Consider the following 21,281-nt stretch of genomic DNA (forward strand, 5'->3'; position numbering starts at 1 on the left):
TTTGGACAAAACCTCATGTAATAGTTATTTTTTTAATATTTTAAATAAGCTACATTATTACGTGGTTGACTACATTCATTTAAAATAAATTAATATAAAAAATTTGGTCAAATATAGGATTGATAATGTCAAATTAATCAAAGAGACCAACATTAATGATAATAAATTTGGTCAGTCATAAAGGCAATAATTCTAGGTTCTTCTAAATTTTTTTTATTTCTTTAATAAATTTTAGTTTGGACAAAAAATTTTGTTTTGTACTTTTGTCTGGTCTCTTGCTCTCAATTTGTCATATTTCATGAACAATTTTAAAATTAAATACAATACAATAAAAATTGTTTGTTTAGTCTCTTATTAGTTATTTAGTTATTTTTTATAGATCAAATCAAACACACTCATATTATCGATCAGTACTAAGTTAAAAACAAAAAACAAAATCAAGTGATTAAGTTCCATTTAAGATCAGTTTTGTTTTAAAAAAACTAATTTGATTTATGGATGAGACTTTGCTTAAACTTTCAACTAAACTCGGCAAAATTATTAAAATACTTTTTTAAGAATAGAAGAGTGTTAACACACAAAACGTATCAAATAAAATATAAAAACTAATTTACATGCTTATTTGGCCACAAGAATCATGTTAGATTTTGTACTGTAATTGATTCGATACAAAGATTTGGAAAAGTTCTTGTTCAAAAAAAGATTTGGAAAGGTAGACAAATATTTGAAGGATTTTGTACTTAAATATAATTAGGTTAAATAAAAAAAAAAAAAAATCTTAGTAGAAAAAAGATATATAAATAAAATTTGGAACCCTTAACTTTGTATATATGGGTTTTTTGCTTCAGCCGCAAGGACAAAGAACTCATCACTATTAACAAACAAACAAACGCTTCTTATTGCAACGTTCACCGTTCGCCGGCCGTTGATTTCCCTCACCGCCGTCTCAGTCTCTCTCCGCCGCACTTAAAGGTTCGTTCTTTTCTCTCTTCATCGCTCACACATTCACACACATATCACTATGTTTCTCTCTGTTTCTGTTCCTGTTTCATGAATGCAATACAATGCTGTTTTCACTGATTGATTCATACGCTTCATGAATGAATGAAAGATTGAATTTTTTTTTAGGTTTCTGAATAATAACTTGTTTATGAATTTTCCCAGTTTTTCTTTCATTGGACTCTATCCATATACTATCACCATTACATTCATAATTTCATATGCATTCAAATTCATATAGGAAATAAAACTTAAAATACCATAATATGATATTGGGAAGTTACTGACATTGAAAAAGAATTTAAATTTGATTTTTTGAGCCTCCCATTTGGGAGTAATAGTGTAATACCCTCACCCAACACAGACACAAGACACGACACTGACATCGGTTTAAGAAAACAAACTAATTGGCTTGAATGTAATTATATGACATGTGTTGGAGACAAGACACACTTTTGATCAGTAGTGTTGGTGCTACAAAAGAAACCCATATAAAAAAATCACATCTTTTGATGGCAACTCGAAGATTAGGTTTGCGGGCACTCTCGAGGTGTCCACTAGAGAGCCCAAATGTGTAATTACTGTGGATTATAGCAAATTTGGATTGATACACTTTTTTTTCTTTAATTATTAAATGTATTTGTTGAAGCGTATGTTGTTATCGATGGCGATGTTATTGGTTTTTTCGTTTAACATTGCACTGAAACACAAAGTTGCCGTTTTTATTTTTAATGTTACTGTATAATATAACAGACAACTATAGTTTCTAGTCTGTCTTTGATGATATAAATGTTTGAGTGAATCTTCATTCTTGTCTTTCAGAATCAGAATCAAAACATACTATTCCTTCCGTTAAGGAGGGACTGTTTAAGTGTCAAAACTTTTTTTTGTTAAGACTAATGTGACTTTAGTTGGTAATTCTGAGACTATTTGTAGAGTTGTTTTCCTGATGGAAATTGAGAAATGCATATTATATGTGAGAAGTGATTTTTTAAAAGACTCACAATGTGTGACGATTTTTTTGATATTTGTTTTTCGGTTAGTGTTTGCCAATAAGTTTATTTAAACAACTCTAAGTAACATATGATTCAAGTTCAGCCATTTTTTTAGTTATGTTAGTCTATTGTTTCACGCTTTGTCTTTTTATTTGTTTATAGGACTACACCTGCTTTACTGTCATGGAGTTGCCGAATTCAGAAATACAACCCAATAAGCGTAGGAGAAAGAAATCTTCTGTATGGGAACACTTCACTTTGGAAAAAACTGATGAACCAGGATGTATTAGGGCTTGCTGTAATAGGTGCAAAAAATCGTTTGCCTATTTGAAAGGTTCTAAACAATCTGGCACCAGCCATCTCAATAGGCACATTACTCTGGGAATATGTATGAGAAATCAGCAAACCAAGTGTTCCAAAACTAGTGCCGAACCACATAAGAAGCCAGCTAGAGAAAAACCTTACTTTACTTCTATGTCATTTGATCAGGGGCATTGCAACGATAAGATTGCCAAAATGATTATTTTACATGATTATCCACTTCATATGGTGGAACACAAAGGTTTCATTGATTTTGCGCGGGCACTTCAACCACAGTTCAACCCACTGAGCTTAAATACTATCCAAGGGGATTGTGTTTCCATTTACCTCAGAGAGAAGCAAAACCTTCTGAATCTTATTGACGGGATTCCTGGACGAGTCAACCTCACCTTGGACTTATGGACTACAAATCAGACATCGGGCTATGTTTTTCTTCGTGGGCACTTCATCGATGGTGATTGGAACTTACATCATCCCATTCTTAATGTTTTTGCGGTGCCATTTCCTGATTTGGATGGTTCTTTAAATCAAACTATAGTGACGTGCCTAAAGAATTGGCATTTAAAGGATCGCCTGTTTGCCGTTCTATTTCATAAACTCTTTTTCAGTGAGACTTTGATGGAAAATATGAGGGATCTTCTCTCTTTTAAGAACCCTGTGATCCTCAACGGTGAATTATTAAGACAAAATTGTTATGCTCGCGTGCTTAGTGGCCTTGCATTAGATGCTCTCTGGTCAATGCAAGAAACTATTACTAAAGTTCGCAAGAGTGTGCAATATGTGAAATCTTCAAAATCGATTGAAGAGAGATTTTGGCAACTTAAGCAACAACTTGGAGTTCCTAGTAAGATGGATCTCTTAATTGATGACAAAAATAAATGGGACACAGTCTACCATATGCTTGTCGCTGCCGGTGAATTAAAGGAAGTTTTTACTTGTTTTGAGGCTTTTGATCCCGATTACAGAATTTCCCTTACAATGGATGATTGGAAGCAGGTTGAAAATCTATGTGTGTGTTTGAAGTTTTTGTATGATGCTGCTATATTTTTAACCATCCAACCGTACCCAACTGCAAACTTATTTTTCCTCGAAGTATCCAAGCTTAAGGTGAAGTTGACTGAGGCGATCCAGGATCCTTTCTGTTGTAGTATGATTACATCTCTGCAACAGAATTTTGATCGGTATTGGAGCGAAAGCTGCTTCATCTTAGCAATTGCTGTAGCCATGGATCCGAGGTACAAAATGAAACTTGTGGAATCCACTTTTGCTCAGATATTTGGCGAGAATGCTGATCCATTAAGAACGGTTGAGGATAGTCTTCATGAAATGTTCCTCGAATATAGTATCATACAAGTGCTTCCTTTTACCGAAACAAATTTTGATGTCGGGAACGACATTATGATGAAAACTGATGAATTTCAAGATGTATCATTTGATGGATCTCTTTTTCCTGCCGAAGATGGACTTTCCGATATTGAGTTCTATATTTCCGACTTCACTAAGTCAGAATTGAGTGAGTATCTTGAAGAGCCTCTAGAGCCTAGTGTACAAGAATTTGATATTCTAGGCTGGTGGAGAATTAATGGATCCAAGTATCCAACATTGTGCAGAATGGCATCTGATATTTTGTCTATGCCAGTATCCACTCTCTCTGCAGATTCTATTTTTGACACACAAATTAGAAAAATGGACAACAACAGGAGTTCATTAGACTCTCTGACTCTTGAGGCACTAATATGTACTAAGGATTGGTTCCATTGTGAATCAAAACCCATTGATGTTGTTTCACATGAACTTGTGAAAATTGAGTATTAGATGATATATAGTTTTTCTCATTTTGGGGTAGGTGTTGAAATTTTGATACAATTTAGGTCAACAAACTTTTGTGACCAACTCATATTTTTTATTGTTGATAATATACTGTGATTCTATTTTAATAATTTTGACTTTAACCCTTTTGTACCCAACATTGAGTGTATACAAAATATTACTCCTTTGATCTATATCTTTTAGTGTTTACATTGTTTATTAAATTTTTTATTTAGGCTTGGGTTAAAATATCTCATCTATTCTTACTTTTGGTATTGGTCAGTATATTTTCTTTAGTTCAAATTTCACAACTATAACTTAGAAGTATAAATATTTTACAGCAACATGGAGTATCTATTTCTTTCCGGTCAGTAATGTCTATTCCAAATGTTTCGTCCTTTGGTGGAAACACTTCCAACACTTGTTCTAACGCACTCTCGTACGGTCAAAATTCATGTAGATATCACCGTGGGACTCATTCCTAAATGGTAAGATCCACATGAATGTTACTTGATAAAAGAGGAGTGTTAAGGTGATTCTTACCAATAACGTATCTACATGAATTTTATCCAACACGAGAGTATGTTAAAAATTTAGAATCAGTGTTGTTAATGCTCTAGTTTGTCTCGATCTAGCCTATTTCCCCTCGTATTGTTTTTTCATGTTTTTAATATTAATTTTTTGTTGGGTTAGACTTGAGCATTGCAAAGTTTGCCTCAATCTAACTTATTTCCTCCCGTATTGTTTTTTCCCCTTCAGTTTTTAATCACAATTTAACGTGTTATGATTGTTGAACAACATTAATATTACCTATAAAACAATACGTAAGTTTTTTCATTCAAAATGTATCTCAACTTCAATATCATGTTTTCTAAACTTGAAAATACATGTACTAGTTCATTGTAGATGCATGTTTATCCCAACACATTAACCACAATTGGCTTTAGAGTGTTGCTATTTATTCATACCGTCGAATACATGGAAGGGTTGGTGATTGAATGAGTAGATGTGGTTCATTCTTCGGATTTCGTTTGGTTACTAGTCGTAATAATAAGCATTTCTCTTGGCTTTATCATAAAAGATGAGACAAATAATCAATACTAATTGTGGGAAGCATACTAATAGTCATATAGATAGAGCACAATAACTACAATCAATAGAAAAAGCTTATTATAACAAGAGATGTTATAAAATCATTTCAACATGAAAACTAACTGCAAATCCAACAATAAATTTCGATTTTATTAAGCTGGCTCAATCTTAGCACACGCCATCTTTGACACTTTCAACTTATCTCTTTCCAATTGATTTGCTACTTGGAATTTCCTGTATATCTTTCAACACCACACATCAAGATTATATTTGAATCATCACATTTTATGGCTTCCAGCTTATAACATTAATATAGTTAACTATATGAGTGTGTTGTATCTTAAAATATTTTGAATGAAATATGGTGAAACATATGTATTGTATCTTGTCGATGATTTGTGATCCAAAATTATCTACAAACATTCCTAATAAACGTTCAATGTATTGTGAAATGAGTGTTTAGAATGAAGTCACCATAACATCAGTACATAAATAACATAATCATACGTCATTTACTGTTATACACGTATGTTTCCTTCAATGAGCAGAAATTATGTATGAAATTGGATTAGGGTTTGGAAAATCTTATATCAAAACTTAAAGAAGATTTTATAATGATGATAGATAGATAGATATAAATGTGAATTTGAACCCTGTTTACAAAATCAAATTAACTTTATGTTTGGTAAATATCTAAAGAGAAGAAATCTATCTTAACCATTCTACCTCACAATCTATCTTTTGATTAATAAACACTTATACTTTAAGCGTGAAAAACATGTACACTTCACTGGAAATTTCATTTATAATCAGAACAAAACTAATTATTCTAAATTCGCTTTTTAAAACCATCCAATTATTTAGCCTTTTTTCTTTCTTTTCGAAATCGAATCTTTAGCCAATCTGTCAAAATCAGATCAGAATCACGTCTAGAGTTAATCAAAATAATAAGCTAAATCAATGAGAATATTACATAGACAAAAAATATATCTTAAACCTGAAAATATTCTTGTGCACACTTCACAAGACGTTAACGTTAGCATTTAGTTGCAAAAAACTGAAGGCATCCAACATTGTCTGGTTAACATGCAGAAACTAAATTATCATACAAAACCACAAGTCCATAACTTGTTGAAGTAAAGCCGATCAAGTACTAACAGATCATAGAGACAAAATGTTATCAAGCGAACCTATGTTGCGGGAACATGGAAACCATCCTTCTGTTGTTCTAGAGCAGAGTAGAAACACAGCCATGGTAAACATATTCAAGCCCAAAAGTTGCTACTTGGCTTTACTCCTAGTACTCCTACTATTTTGACTGCCTTGAACACTTTTCTTTGGTTGCTTCTCTCCCTTAGTTTGTTTGCCTGGTTTCTTCTTTTCAACTTGATCACTGTCATCATTATCAGCACCAGCATCCCCATCATCATTGTCATTGTCATTGTCACTTTCCTCAGTCTTCTTTCTTTTGGAAGGTTTCTTACCTTTAGCTCCAGCCTTTCCCGTTTCCTTCTTTGATTTGAGACTTCCCAAATTCTCGTCTTCGTTCTTTGTAGGATTCTCAATGTCATCATTGTTATCATCATCTACACTTGTTTTCTTTGAGGTTTTCCCTCTAGGTTTACCGGTTTCTTTTAACACTTGTGTTCCACTTAGCTTTTGCAACTCTGGCACGTAAGCAGTTGTCTAAGAGCAACAACAATTGTGGATTAGAAATAAATAAAAGGTGATGGCAAAAAACAATAAGAGCAATGTTCAGAATGGCATACCCTGCCACCTGCTGTGATGAAGTCAATTTTTTTCCCTGCAATAACATGAAAATGTATAAATGTTTGGATTTGGCACCAAAAACATATTTTCACCTGTTATTATTGGACAGGAAAGCAGAGTGTGTTGCATATTATATGTAGGCATAGCAAAAGAAACAGAATAAGTAAAAAAGCCAAAATTGATTATAGATAAATATATCCTGTTCTATATCTATCCTACAGTACATCTGGTGAGTCAGGACAGATAAGAGAAAATCAGCCACTTTCAGAAACCCTCTTCAAAGCATTGATGAGTTAACAAAAATCTAAAAACTTAAAGATTAGCATACTTTCTTCTAAGAAATATGCATAACAAATAGTAACAAATCTTGACTTAACAGGAGAAGCCCGTGTTCAAAATTTAATCCTCAACGATTATTCATGATTCTTTCGTTTTATACACAAGTTATAAAACTTCACTAGTAACGTTATCATTCCCCAATAATATGAAGACACGTAAAAATTTGTAACTTTTATCTGCAATCTTGTATCAGAAATGGCAAAACAAAACCAGGATTGATACACTCTGGAAGCTTCAATTTTCACACTGATCCGACAATAATAAATCACACCAATCAAGAATACAAGTTATTCAACTGACTACAATTTTTAGGGAAATTGCACAGGAAATTAAAATATAAGCAGCTCGAGACCATAATACATAAACAGGGTATCATTCATGTTGCACAAAAAATATATTAGTTTTTATTTCTAACACAAAGTAGGGAAGCAAACCATCAACAAAAGCTTTGCCGGGCTTCTTTTCACGAGAATGAAATATCCAATTAGTGGGATATTGACTACTATCTGCTCCAACCTCAACTGCTTTTTCAATAACCTGTAAAATAAATCTATGTCAACTAATAAATAGTAGAAAAGTATTTCTCACCACTTATTTTTCCAGGCTTTTTCCCCCATCGAGAATGAAATAACCATTCAAGGGGAAAACGGCTACAGTCAGCATCAACTTCAACCGCAAATTGAATAACCTACAGGTTTTATCCTCTATATTTTTTATGGAGTCTACATGTTTCATAACTTTAAGAAATTCAAAGGAAATTAACATTCCCACCTCTTTAATGGACTTGTGCAAAGTTGAGCAGTTCTCTGCTGACAGGCTAGAAGCTATCTGCCGAGGATGAATCCTTGCCTGGAAATAAGGGAAATATAATAAGTAATATGGCGTGGAGTGAATTATTTAATCTGATCTTATCTGAGGCTAGAATGATAGTTCATTAACACTGGCTACAAAAAGAATGCCAGAGCAGATACTAAATCCAGTGCAATGCTATTTCAAAAAAATTGAAGCTCATGCCTCTTATATTCCTAATAATAATAATTAATAAATACAGATGCAAAAACAACCACCGCCACTAATTTTTTTCCCATTAAGTAGCATTGGCCTCATGAATCAAATAATGTCATAATGTTCTATCATGAATTTTGTCCAGTGACAGACCATTTGATTCCAAATTGTTTTAATTGTTTGACCAATTGAATTATAAAAATCTAGTGCAATAATAGTTGCTAACAGTGTAGATTTTTAGATCGATTTCAATTCTATATCAAAGAAGGTAGATGACTTCACTACACAAATAATAAGTTAAGAACACACGTCTGAATTCAATATTCATTTATATTCTTATATAGCACCATTGTTCCTCAAGAAGGTGACAGCCTCACGATCAAATCTCTTCATTAAGAAACATGAACTATTTAGACAGCAGTTTCCCCTTTTATTATATGTGTATGCCCACACACGAAGACACAAAGGAATCTTCATATCTAAGACTAAAAGAAACTAATAAGCATCCTACACTCCAATATATTTCTTGTAAACAAAAATTATGCTTTATTTATTTCCCATTCTAACTAGATTTCAGACCATTCACGATCTTGATGACATGAACAAGTATCTATCTGTTCAATCTACATAAGATTGAGGATCTATAAGAAACCTATACGGAGGACTGGATAAAACCGTAATCTTGATGAGATGAAGTACATTGAATTTTGTTGAATTCATATGTGAACATTTCCTATTAACCATTATATGACCGTACATTTAAACTGCTAAAAAGACCAACTTTAGATGACAATTAAAACTTAAAGCTTAATATGTTATATATAACTATAGACTATAAATTCTTGTATAGTTAAAAAATAATTGCCAAATATCAAAGAATCAAAATCATCGAGGAAATGAAGGATGCACTTACTTGATACAGCACTTCATCTGCAACCCAATTTCCAATACCTGAAATATAGCTCTGCAGGGAATGAAAAATTTATATCTTAGATAAATGATAAAGTTAACAGTAACATACAGTTAGGTATCAAATTCTTATGCATGGTGAAACCACAACAAGAGAAAAATGTAAAAGACACAAAGAAATCCGCAATGTAAAGGGCTTTGCATTAAGAAAAACTACATTTATTGCATAAAAGGTTAGAATACCAATATAAAAGCAGAGAAAAAGAATGCATATCTATAGTAAAATAATAATTATATCCTGATCATAAATAAACAAATTTAAAAGACCCAAAATATAATATTTGGGAAGCGATAAAGGTAAGCAGATAATACTTGGTCTAGTAATAAAGCCTTGATTTCAGTTTTCTTCTTGTGCAAACGCTCAGTAAACACGTCAAGTGTCATGGGTTCAAAAAGTGCATCAGGACCAAGCTCAGATATGGGAGGAACCAATGTCGGCTATATCAAGAAAAAAATACAGTTAATATCAAAAACTTATTAATATGGATGACAATTTGAAAGTAGGGTCACAAACAATACATCTTTGAGCAGGCGAACTCTAGCAAACCGCCTTTTGTCAGTGAAGGACAGCTCCAAACCATCATCTAGCTGCACCAATGTGATTTAATCTGGTTAATACTCTTTTAAAGTTCACATAAATGAGAATACTCATCAGAGAAACATATCACCAAATATCAAGGCTAACTATGCATGCGGAAAAAATTGAAAAGACAAATCACCTTCACACAGAGGCACAACTTCATACTGACTATGCTCTTATGTATGAAATGGAAAGGAAAAAAATTCAAATGAGAGGAAACATGTAGAACGTTCAAACTACGGGTATTGAGAAAATCCAATGTGTTAGAATTTGGAAGAGAGCTAACACAACCCCAAAGGTTGGCTCAAGGAATGAGGATAGTCCAAGTCCTGTAAGGAATACTATGTCAATAACTCTAATCGATGTGGGATCTCAACAAAATGCTTCACCACGTCTACAAACTATAATTTAATAATATTTTAAAACCATGACGATATGGAACATGAAAGCAAAGATAAGTCATTACATCACATTACAAAACATCTTCGATCATCAATGGAGTGACAACTGTTACCTGAATAAAAAACTTTGAATATTTGGAAGGCCATTCATCCTCATCATTTACAGCAGACCTGGATTGAAGTTTATATCATTAGATTCATTACATTAACTATTGAGGGAACTAATATGTATCAAATCACAGCAACAAAATAACACAAAGCACAAGAAGTTCTACACAACGAGACATTGAAAATTAGCTCAATATCAAATTAAAAACTGTACACAGAAAAGTAACATAAGAAATTAACCTATTGAGAGCACTTAATTTGTTTTCTGAAGTTAATTCCATGACTAGGAATATGTCATCAAGTGTAAGTCAAAAGGGCAATCAAATGTAAAACTTAAAAGAACATTAGTTGCATATACTTGTGGGATTCAGCTCAACACACGAAAATGAGTATCCTACAAATGCCCATGCCACTAGTTTCCTGAACATATTTCTTATAGTGACATAGAAATGAAAAAAACCCACTTTAAACTCTAAAGCTCAATCGAAGAATAAAAAACAAACTTTATAATCTACAAGTACAAAATCATTCCACACCAATTCACATAAATTACTTACAGCCTTTTAACATAAACTCCTATCAATGTACCAAATTTAAATAAAAAATAAGGGTACAAGGGAAACATTATATTATTATATTGTAAAACTGAAAAATGCATTATAATCACACTAATCAGAGTCTATGTCATTAATTTTTGAAAACTTTAGCATAAAGTGTATGATACTCCATTGATCTCACCTTTTATACTTCGTCACTGCAACGCCCTTTATGTATATAGCACCAGCCATACCTAACACATTTACAAGTAGAAACTCATAAATTAGACACAGCAAAAATAAGGAATAAAAGCTAGGGTTTACAAAAGTAAATAAATGAGAGATAGAGAGACTACAGTACCAAATTGGAAAGAAGGAAAAGGAGGAGAATCGAGCTGAAGCCACATATTCTTTCCTTTCCGGCGAGCAGCGACGATGGTTTTGCCGACGACGGAAGCTTCGAAGTCGGAGTGAGAGACACCGTCGATGACTTTGGAATCATCGGCAACGATGCATTTGGTTATCTTCTTTCCGATGCAGTTGTCTTCCACCGCCTTTCTCGCCGCCTCTACCTCCGGTAGCTCCGGCATTGTGCTTAGTCAGTTACTCTGATTGTTGTCTATGGAGTTTTCCCGCGTTGTGATTTTCTCTTCTTTTGTTACAGGCACGAAGCACGATATTCTTTGCGTTTTTGATTCTTGTACCGTTACATCAAAGCACGGCTTTAAATCGTATCCGTTGATGATGTTGTCGCTGCGTTCCAAACAACGGCTCTGATTGATTCATCGCATTTCAACTTGGACTATATGGTCAAATATTCCCCTTTTCCATTGGTTGGGCCAAATGAATTCACTTGAGATAATAAGTTGAGATGCCTGCTATTTGCACCTCTAAAATGAATAGAATCTTCTCATGCCCCTCATTCTCTAGAAGATAGACTTTCAGTAATGTAAATTTTATCAAAAGATATTTTTTCATAGTGTAAATCTTATTGAGAGATATTTTTAAGTAGTATTTTTTCTAGTGTGAAATCTGGGGGACGGGGAGAGCATCCAGGTACACTTGAGCTGGCTCTTGCGGCTCACTAAGGTCAAACCGGGTATCAAGGTAAAGAGTTTTGGCTGATAGAGATAACTCATTTTGTATTATAGTTGAAAGGCAACTCAAGAGCTTTTGTTTGATTAATCGTAACGTTTTCAATCATTTTGCCCCAACAGTTCCTTGTTGATCAACATAACATTCTCAAACACCATTAAAGAACAACAATAAGTATATCATGACTAATCAATGATGAGTTGTGTAGCCATTTACCCATGAACTTTTGAAATAAAAAAAAAGACAAGAAGATAGTTGTGACAAGAGATGGGATAGTTGAGAGAAGAGAGGAGAATGAATGATGAAAAAAATAAAGGGCAATATTTATCGACGAGAACAAAACAAACCGATTCTTTGGATAAGAGGCATCGTCTCTACAAAACCAATTAAAAAAAGCTATCGTTTAAAGGTCAAGACTATTTGACCATCAGTCACCGACCCAATTCGAGTTTTAAAACCGAGCAACCAAAAACACGCTTTAAGTTGTAGAACTCAAGAGTTATTTATAAAAAAAATCAGGGAGCGCGCGAGAAAATCAGTAGCGAAAAACAAAATCAATTCATTTAAATGAAAATAAAAAGACAATATTCTTTCCTCTTTTTGGTTGACAAATCCGAAAGGGGTGTAGTTTTTGAAAGAAAAAAAAATGCATATAGGCCCAGTTCTATTACCCATTACCCACTATTCGGAACCCCAAACAAAATAAAAAAAATCTGCAATCTCGTTCCGTCCACGTGCCAACAAAAAGTTGACTACATCGAACGGTGATGACGTTGCCACATCTATCTATATGTTCTCCTTCACTACACACGCGCACACTCTTTTCTCTCGTATCTCTCTCCGATCCATAGTGAGTTTCTTCCAAAATGCTGGCACGTCTAGCCGCGAATCGTCTCAACCAGATCCGTCAGACATTCCGTCAGGTTTTCTTTCCGATCACTCCTTCCATTTCCTTCACTCTCTCATTTCCATTTCTTATTATTTTTTTCTTCCAATTTTTCAATTTTTTGTTTTCCCCTTTTCACAGCCAGCGAGGGCTTTCTCAACCGCTCTCAACTATGTAAGTATCCTTCGTCTTATCCTTTTCACTTTTCTTCTCTTATGCCTGTGATGATTGTTGATTTTATCGATTTTTGAATTCGGTTGCAGCACCTTGACTCTCCTGACAATAATCCCAATCTTCCTTGGGAATTCAATGATGCCAACAAAGCTAAGGTAATGTGAATATTCTTCTTCGATTCTAAATATTCAAACTTCGTATGTGGGTGGGTATGTCATAAATAATTTATCAATATGTAGCTGTAAATTGTAATTTAGCTCATTAATCGAGTTTAATATATAGAGTTAAGAGCTAATTAGAGCTGAAAATATTGCCTAAGAGAGTATATAATTTATGAATATATGTCTTACTGATTGGTTTAAGCATAATAATAATAATGTTTCTACTAGTTTTGGATTCTTAGTTTGTTATTGATATTGTGTATATGATGTTATTTAGTTCCTAGCACGTGTTTTTAAAATTCTAATGAGTTTAGTCTTTGTTAATTATAGGTTAAGGAGATTTTATCTCACTATCCAACCAACTATAAGCAATCTGCAGTGATTCCTTTGCTGGATCTTGCTCAGCAGCAACATGGAGGCTGGCTTCCTGTTTCAGCAATGAATGCGGTATGTGGACCTCATCCTTGTAATATTCTTTTTATTATTATTGTAGAGGGAATTGGGGGTAGCATCCATTGTAGAAAAGATTTAGAGTATTGCCTGTGGTGATTGGGGCATGTGTGGAGAAGTGGCTTAAAGAGAGATGGAGGGTAGATTAGATGTAGCATAACAGGTAGAAGTAAATAAAGATCATAATAATTACTAATAACTATAGGTCACTTTATTAAAAGGGGTTTAGATTTTTTTTTAAATGACCAATGTTAGTATAGACTAGTGTTATGTTGTGGGTGGGTATATAGAACCCTCAACCACACCTTATCCCTGTACGGCTGAACTTTCCCACAGTTCCACCTCAGCCACCAACCTCGTATCCCGAGTTTAGATTTGAACGGTAGATTATGGCAGCCTCTTTTCACATGGTGCCCATGGCAGTTCCAGTGGAAATGGTGAAATTGAAACAAAAACAAAAGTATGGGGATTGGACTATATACTTTGGCCTGTTCTGTTTCACCCTATAACACATGACACACATCTCTCCTGAATCAATCCCTAAACAGCACCTGACCTGATACTTGCAACTCTCTTCATTTAAACTCCAATTTCACCTACCCTCTTCCATCTTTGGCAACCTCTACCTTCTTTAGCACCTCCATTATCTGGTGAATGACCCTTGGTCTTTCTTTTTATCTGTCTATTGCTCTCTGTTCTCTATTGTTCTTTTCCCCCCTCTCTGTCTATCCCTTTTCATTTATTCTATTCTGTCCTTTCAATTTACTGTTCTCTCATCTCTGTTATTTCTTGCCTGTTTTCTATTCAATTTACTGTCCTTTTCATTTATTCTATTCTGTCCTTTCTATTCTCTTTTCCCCCCACTCTTTGACTCCACCACTTCAACCACACTCTTTGACTCCACCGCCCCAACCACCAAGTCAACCCTATGTTATGAGACTCATGGTATTGTCTTCTATGTTCGAGTGATGTTACTTTTACTGTATTTTATTTATTGCAATGTGTTTTTAGTTTATTATTATTGTTGGCTTGTTAATTTTCTATTTTAGTCATATTATGGAACTTTTGGTATACTTTGCGTGTGTAATATTTTTATTATTACAGCCACCATATTTCTGTTATAGGCTTTGATGCTATCCAATAAACTGTTACAGTAGACTTTTACATGTTGTCATGAACCACCATTTATTACATCTTTTGATTATTTAGGCAGACCTTTCTCAATTGAAAAAGGCTTTGATGGTTATTTAAGTTGGTGATGTCTAGAAGACTAACCATGCTATGTTTTTAAGTCTATGCATGCAGCAAAGTTTGGTTATTGTTTCAAAATAAATAAATAGTCAAAATCATTTAGTTGAGCTTTACTTGTAGCTTCCTTTTGCTATGGCACAACACTGAAAGTCCTAAATTTACATTTGTTTGCAAATTGAAATATAAAGTTCTTAATCATGGCATTAGCTATTTAAATCCTTTATTAACAAAGAGTTTTGTGAATCATTCAGGTGGCTAAGGTTATAGAGGTTGCTCCTATTCGGGTATACGAGGTTGCCACATTTTACTCAATGTTCAATCGATCTAAGGTGAAAGTCATATCTTGCTGCATTACTTTCATTCCTGCTAATTCACACTAGTACATGCCAAAACTTGTTGGATCAACCACCTCCTTTGAATTTTCAGGTTGGCAAATATCATCTATTGGTCTGTGGAACAACACCTTGTATGATACGAGGTTCACGAGAAATTGAAGAAGCTTTATTGAAACACTTGGGAGTGAAACGAAATGGTTAGTTCACCTTTATTAATTTCTCCCATTACATACCACTGAACCTGCTTTTGTTCTTGATAAATTTGAACCGTATGTTTGTTCCCCTAAGAATTAGTTTCTTTTTACCTTTGATTTACAGAAGTAACACAAGATGGTTTCTTTTCTGTTGGAGAAATGGAATGCATGGTGAGTTTTTCTACGAACAACTTGTTTTAATTTCGGCATGTTTCTTGTATGATTTGCACTGATGCAATCATTGTATATGGATAAAGTTACATGGACAAAATTGGACTTTCTGATTGTCATTGTTTCAATAGCTTTGGATATCTTTGATAATTGATATGGAGTGGGTAATTTTTAGTATTTTTCCTGTTGTAGTTTTATGAAGTTATAATGCAGCGGGCCGAGCTGGTTGGCTTTAGTATTTGCCAGCCAGGAAGTTTAAACTGTTGCTAAAATAATAACAGGGCACAGTACCAGCTCTTGACTGCATAAGTTTTCTTGGTGCAAGATAGATTGTGCCGTACATTTTTTAAAAGAAAGTTATATGAAGTTATCCAAATAATCCCTTAGTTATTTAGCAGAAGAAAACAGCCCTTATGTGACATTAGTATATTAGTATATAACTGAGAGATGAGAATGGCCTATCATGGTGGTTGGCAGGTTGTTTATGTCATTTAGAGAAATTAAAATCCAAGAGGAGATGTATACTTGTTTTCTGTGTTTGTGACATGATTACAGTTCTATATGATGTCCAAGGACTGCCAATTAGATGTTCTTGACTGTAGTTGTAATAGCAGCTGATGCATGATTGAAGTTGTTGGTCTTATGCAGGGATGCTGTGTGAATGCTCCCATGATTACAGTGGCTGATTACTCTAACGGATCAGAAGGATATACATATAATTACTATGTACGCCTTTCCTCTTTTCACTATATTTTTTTGGGGGAAGGATTTATTAGTGTGCTTGTACTTCTGAAACACTCTTAATATGTCTTATTGATGTTCGATTCCAGGAAGATGTAACCCCAGAGAAAGTAGTTGAGATAGTGGAAAAGCTGAGAAAGGGCGAGAAGCCACCGGTAAGGATATTTGCCATAAGAATAATGCTAGCAACACACTCTTTAACAAACACACTCCAACACACTCTTTTTTATTGGTTGAAATTCACATGGGTTCTATAAAAAAATGTGGACCCATATAATTTTTATGGGACCCATGTGAATTTCAACCAATAAAAAGAGAGTGTGTTGGAGTGTGTTTGTTAAAGAGTGTGTTGCTAGCACTCCTTGCCATAATCTATTTTATTATTTGTCAATGTTTTTGATACTAAGCTTCTCATTGTTGAGAAAATGCTGTCTTTTTTTAGCTGCAAAACTGTTCCTCCTTTCACCTTATTTTTTGTTTTCAAAGATCCCAAAAATTTCTAAAATCAAACCGACTCTGACATTCTCTGATTTTTTTTATTTTTATTTTTTGTATTTAGCACGGCACACAAAATCCACAGCGGATTAGGAGTGGACCTGCAGGGGGGAATACTACATTGTTAAGTGATCCCAAACCTCCTCCATGCCGTGACCTGGATGCCTGCTGAAGTGCGTCTGTGATACCTTTTGCTTCAATAATGTGAGGCTTGCTCATCTTTGAGCTTGCCTTAATTGGAACATTGTCAAATTATTAGATGTTCAACCAATTTTTGTATTAACTGGCCTCTGGATGGCTCCGTTCCATAAAACGCCACAAATCTCTTGGCTTGTTTATTACTTGAGTGCTATCTAATGTCTTTCTGTACTTTGTACATTAATTAATCATCATAAATGAAATGAAATTTGAGATTACAACGACATATAATAGTATAGTTAAACTGGTGAATTATGTTGGTATTAATCATCATAAATGAAATGAAATTTGAGATTACGACATATAATAATATAGTTAAACTGGTGAATTATGTTGATATTCTTCGTCTGTTTGAGTGGATGGGATGGAGTTATCATAACCATTCAACAATGGTTGTGCAATAGTGTACAATGTAACATATCCTTACATTACTTCAAAAATAATTAATCCGGGCAGGTTATTATTACAGAATAAAATGCAAGTTGTTTAAGGAGTATAAGTATTTGATAATAAGGGTAAAGTCCTCGGCAAGACCGAACATAAACTTAGGAAAATGATGTTTAAAAATTGTTCGTGTATTACATGGTAATTTGCTCCCTTCCCTTGCATGTTCATATATGTGCAAAACAAATTTCTTCAGTTGTATTTTCCAACAAGTTATTGGGTTTTACGATGCTAGTTGGTAAGAAGTTGATTCATACCTTAATCAGCTCAGCATGAATTTGCTCAATTTTAGTTGAATGATATTTTAGCTTAATCAACTCAAAATAAAACTTTAATTTGACAAACACAATCCAAACAAAACTTAAATAAAGAATGACATACAACTTACAAAACAAAATCAACAACAAAAAAAAATAAAATTGGATCATACGTTCCAAAAATATTCTAGTTTGAATTCTAGATTCCGAAATGCTCGGGAAATTTCGTAATTTGGGGGGCCTAGGAGCAATATAGGAAACCAAAAAAACCATTTTCTACAAAGCATAGGTTCAATTTTAGCTACATGTGTTAGGGCTTCATTGAAGGTCAATATGTAAGTATCTGTAAGCGTTTAGCGAGTTGCTTGAACCTACTAACATTTAAATTTTATTAAGAAAAATAAATTCAACCAGGGCTTCAATAATAAAGTTGTGGAGACTCATTTGTTTAACTAGCTCTATTTTCGGTCTATGTTACGATCTCAAGTCTACAACATTATATTTATGAGGTATTGTCTTCTTTAGGCGTTATGTGAGCTATCACGGTTTTGTCATTTGTAAAAGGTGTCTCGTTAGGTTGAAAAGTGTGTGTTGTATATAAACTATATTTGGTCTTGATTCTCAAGTGAGGTGATACTTTTTAGGTGTACTGAAATAGTTGACCCATCGAGGCTAAGGGGCTCACAAGTCTGTTCTCACGGACAACACCACTGTTCTGAACAAAATAGAGTATGAGAATGACTCACATTGATGGTGGATGGACAAGATGGTGGAATAAATTCTTTGTGGATGGATGCGGGGCAAAAATACAAGGTGGAGATGACAACGATAGATAGGGTGTACTTGTAAATACTCTGACGCCTAAATCATCAGTATAAAAGTGAGGTAGGTGAGACGTGAGAGGTTAAAATGAAATTACCTTGAATTGGTAATGGAATGTTTATATAGACCAACAAATGTTGTATTCAACAAATGAATGTAACATTGAGTTTGATCAAACCCAAAAGTCAAATTCTAAACAAGTTCAATACATCTGATTTATAACTAAATTAAACAAATTAATTATCAAATCAATTATCTGAAAGTACTATTTTTGATTTGGTTGATTATTATCTATCAACCCTGGACTGGACCTAAACATGACATGAAAGTTTCCGTCAGTGTTAATAAGGACTAGAGAACATATAAAGATCCGATATAGCAGTAATAATAAATACATTTCGAGGAAGTCGATAATGACAAGGCAAATCCACGTGTATATATATTCACACCAAAAAACAAACAAGTCAGTTCCATTGGTGTGTGGTCTCTACTCTCAAAAACACAACACAACACAATACGAGGTCGAGGTCGAGGAGGACTCTCATCTCAGGTCTCTTCTCGTGAAAATTCCACAACTCTCTTTCCTACTCTAATTTTCATTTCAACTCTTCTTTTTTATCTTAGTTAATTATTTATCTATGCACTCAAGTTAATAATAATTATTATATAGTTTGATGATGTAATTATATACTACGAAAGCAGTGAATTGATGGGGAGTGCATCATCTATGCTAACTCAATATGATATTGAAGAAGTTCAAGAACACTGCAATCATTTATGTATGTTATGTGCTGTGCTCTCTCCTTATCTTTTTTCTTAATTTTTTGTAGGTTATACTAGCTTTCGTCTTAATTATAAGTAAATATCCACTTTTCAGATTCATTGAATAATTGATGTATCTTGTTTATAATTTATCCACTTTTCAGATTCATTGAATAATTGATGTATCTTGTTTATAATTATCTGTTCTCGATAGATAAGATTAAGAACTGATCTTATTTTATTTGTTCTTAGTTTCTCAGCAGGAAATAGTGTGTTTGTATCAACGTTTTTGTCAACTTGACCGAAATGCTAAGGGCTTTATTTCATCTGATGAGTTCTTATCCATTCCTGAGTTTGTTATGAATCCACTTTCTCAGGTACAATATATACATAGTACTTTTAGTGTCTGTTTGGATCGACTTATTTCAACATATTTATTCGCATAAGCACTTATAAGACTGTTTTCGAGAACTTATGAAATAAACACTTAATTATATGTAAGCAGTTTGACTTTATTTTATCTTTTGTTATAAAAATAGTTTATACATAAGCACTTTGTGTGTTATGACAAGTGATTATGCTATAAACACTTAATTAAGTAATAAACACTGAAACAGAAGCTTAACTTGTGCAATTTCTTTCAGTGTTACTTTAACTTTATATATGCTTAATTATCCAGTAGTTGATTGTTTGTGTGGTTAATTACTTGCAGAGACTACTGAAGATGGTTGATGGTTTAAATTTTAAAGACTTTGTGGCATTCTTGTCAGCATTTAGTACCAAAGCTAGTGCACACCAAAAAATTGAACGTATGTGTTTGTTTATTTATCAGTATTATATAGCTAAGTTGTTTTATGTACTGTTGGAAATTAGATTAGGGGGTTTTAATAATTGACTTTAATTAGAGGTAATTACTTATAGTTACTTGTTTATCATTACTATTGCAGTTATTTTCAAAGTATATGATTCGGATCGTAACGGAAAGGTGTCTTTCAAAGACATCTTAGAAGTTCTAAAAGATTTGTCTGGTTCATACATGTCTGATGAGCAGAGAGAGGTATCATCAAATAACTATATGCTTCTGTATAGAGTTTAATAATGAAATAGTTTTCATGAAAATGCTTCAATTGTAACAGCTTTGACATCCTTATTTTGAGTTTTGGTATGCTGAAATCTTTGTTCAATATTATCTTGCTTCCTTAAGATTACTATATTCATCATCTAATAGATTTCTCTAGTTTTGTTTTGTATAATCAAATTTATTTATGCTGTTTTTATTGTGTAGTACCTATTTAGTTTTGTTTTGTTTATGCTGGTATTGGTATATTTAGACTTAAACTTATCAAATTTTGTTATATGTTCTTTGATTTGTAGGAAGTCCTAGGCCAAGTTCTCAAAGAAGCAGGATACTCAAAAGACTGCTACTTGACACTGGATGACTTCACTAAGGTGGCTACATTTTCTTGTATATTTCTTCTGGAAAATCTTAAAATGGATATCACAAAAAGAAACATAAAATGGATATGATTTGATTTTTCTAGCTGTTCTTTCTCATTGTATTTTTGGATATGATTTGATTTTTCTTTTATTTTAAATTGTCACAGGTTCTTGGCCATTCTGGTGTTAAAATGGATGTTGAGGTCCCTGTTGATTAAAATTGCCTGCAGTTTTCACTGTTATTTTGAAAGGAAAAATTGTAAACTATATTAATGGGATTCTTGTAATACATAGTTCATGTGAAAATGAGAAGTGCACAAATACATTTGTCCCTTTTCTTTTTGGGATTCTTGTAAAAATGTTGTATTCCAGCCACTAGCCCCATTGGAACCAATTTGAGTAGTTTATTTTTAGCTTGATTGGGATATTTGCTTCCTTGACATATTTTATGAACCTTTTTTTATCCCTCCCTGAATTGAAACTT

General features: G+C 33.5%; 4 protein-coding genes across 7 annotated transcripts; 3 read left to right on the top strand and 1 right to left on the bottom strand.

Moving 5' to 3' along the window:
* The first annotated feature begins 856 nt into the window (after positions 1 to 856).
* LOC123899796 (zinc finger BED domain-containing protein DAYSLEEPER-like) lies at positions 857 to 4,282 on the top strand. Its single transcript, XM_045951017.1, has 2 exons — positions 857 to 972; positions 2,157 to 4,282. Exon 2 carries the CDS (start codon positions 2,178 to 2,180, stop codon positions 4,128 to 4,130), a length of 1,953 nt encoding a protein of 650 aa, XP_045806973.1. The 5' UTR covers positions 857 to 972; positions 2,157 to 2,177; the 3' UTR covers positions 4,131 to 4,282.
* A 1,908-nt stretch (positions 4,283 to 6,190) lies between these two features.
* Positions 6,191 to 11,774, bottom strand: LOC123899797 (formamidopyrimidine-DNA glycosylase). 3 transcript variants are annotated; one of them, XM_045951020.1, is made up of 11 exons: positions 11,286 to 11,619; positions 11,127 to 11,178; positions 10,394 to 10,451; positions 9,819 to 9,887; positions 9,612 to 9,737; positions 9,244 to 9,294; positions 8,097 to 8,174; positions 7,914 to 8,013; positions 7,760 to 7,846; positions 6,986 to 7,020; positions 6,191 to 6,902 (listed from the first exon to the last, which is right to left on the bottom strand). In XM_045951020.1, exons 1-11 carry the CDS (start codon positions 11,512 to 11,514, stop codon positions 6,498 to 6,500), a joined length of 1,290 nt encoding a protein of 429 aa, XP_045806976.1. In that variant the 5' UTR covers positions 11,515 to 11,619; the 3' UTR covers positions 6,191 to 6,497. The 3 variants fall into 3 exon arrangements, with proteins under 3 accessions (XP_045806976.1, XP_045806974.1, XP_045806975.1); XM_045951018.1 differs by lacking the exon at positions 7,914 to 8,013 and having other exon boundaries at positions 7,760 to 7,862; positions 11,286 to 11,774; XM_045951019.1 differs by lacking the exon at positions 7,760 to 7,846 and having other exon boundaries at positions 11,286 to 11,617.
* Positions 11,775 to 12,807: 1,033 nt separating this feature from the next.
* On the top strand, positions 12,808 to 17,299 carry LOC123899798 (NADH dehydrogenase [ubiquinone] flavoprotein 2, mitochondrial). The gene is made up of 10 exons (XM_045951022.1): positions 12,808 to 12,942; positions 13,047 to 13,079; positions 13,169 to 13,234; positions 13,571 to 13,687; positions 15,193 to 15,270; positions 15,368 to 15,473; positions 15,595 to 15,641; positions 16,290 to 16,367; positions 16,472 to 16,537; positions 16,942 to 17,299. Exons 1-10 carry the CDS (start codon positions 12,886 to 12,888, stop codon positions 17,047 to 17,049), a joined length of 756 nt encoding a protein of 251 aa, XP_045806978.1. The 5' UTR covers positions 12,808 to 12,885; the 3' UTR covers positions 17,050 to 17,299.
* Positions 17,300 to 19,001: 1,702 nt separating this feature from the next.
* On the top strand, positions 19,002 to 21,216 carry LOC123899799 (calcineurin subunit B). Of its 2 annotated transcripts, none has more exons than XM_045951023.1 (7): positions 19,002 to 19,148; positions 19,301 to 19,377; positions 19,613 to 19,737; positions 20,073 to 20,169; positions 20,308 to 20,417; positions 20,735 to 20,809; positions 20,965 to 21,216. In XM_045951023.1, the coding sequence occupies exons 1-7, from the start codon at positions 19,012 to 19,014 to the stop codon at positions 21,013 to 21,015; spliced, it is 672 nt and encodes a 223-aa protein (XP_045806979.1). In that variant the 5' UTR covers positions 19,002 to 19,011; the 3' UTR covers positions 21,016 to 21,216. The 2 variants fall into 2 exon arrangements, with proteins under 2 accessions (XP_045806979.1, XP_045806980.1); XM_045951024.1 differs by having other exon boundaries at positions 19,071 to 19,148; positions 19,269 to 19,377.
* The last annotated feature ends 65 nt before the right edge of the window (positions 21,217 to 21,281 follow it).

The sequence above is a fragment of the Trifolium pratense genome, linkage group LG7 (assembly GCF_020283565.1).
Source record: "Trifolium pratense cultivar HEN17-A07 linkage group LG7, ARS_RC_1.1, whole genome shotgun sequence".
In the NCBI taxonomy this organism is placed as follows: domain Eukaryota; kingdom Viridiplantae; phylum Streptophyta; class Magnoliopsida; order Fabales; family Fabaceae; genus Trifolium; species Trifolium pratense.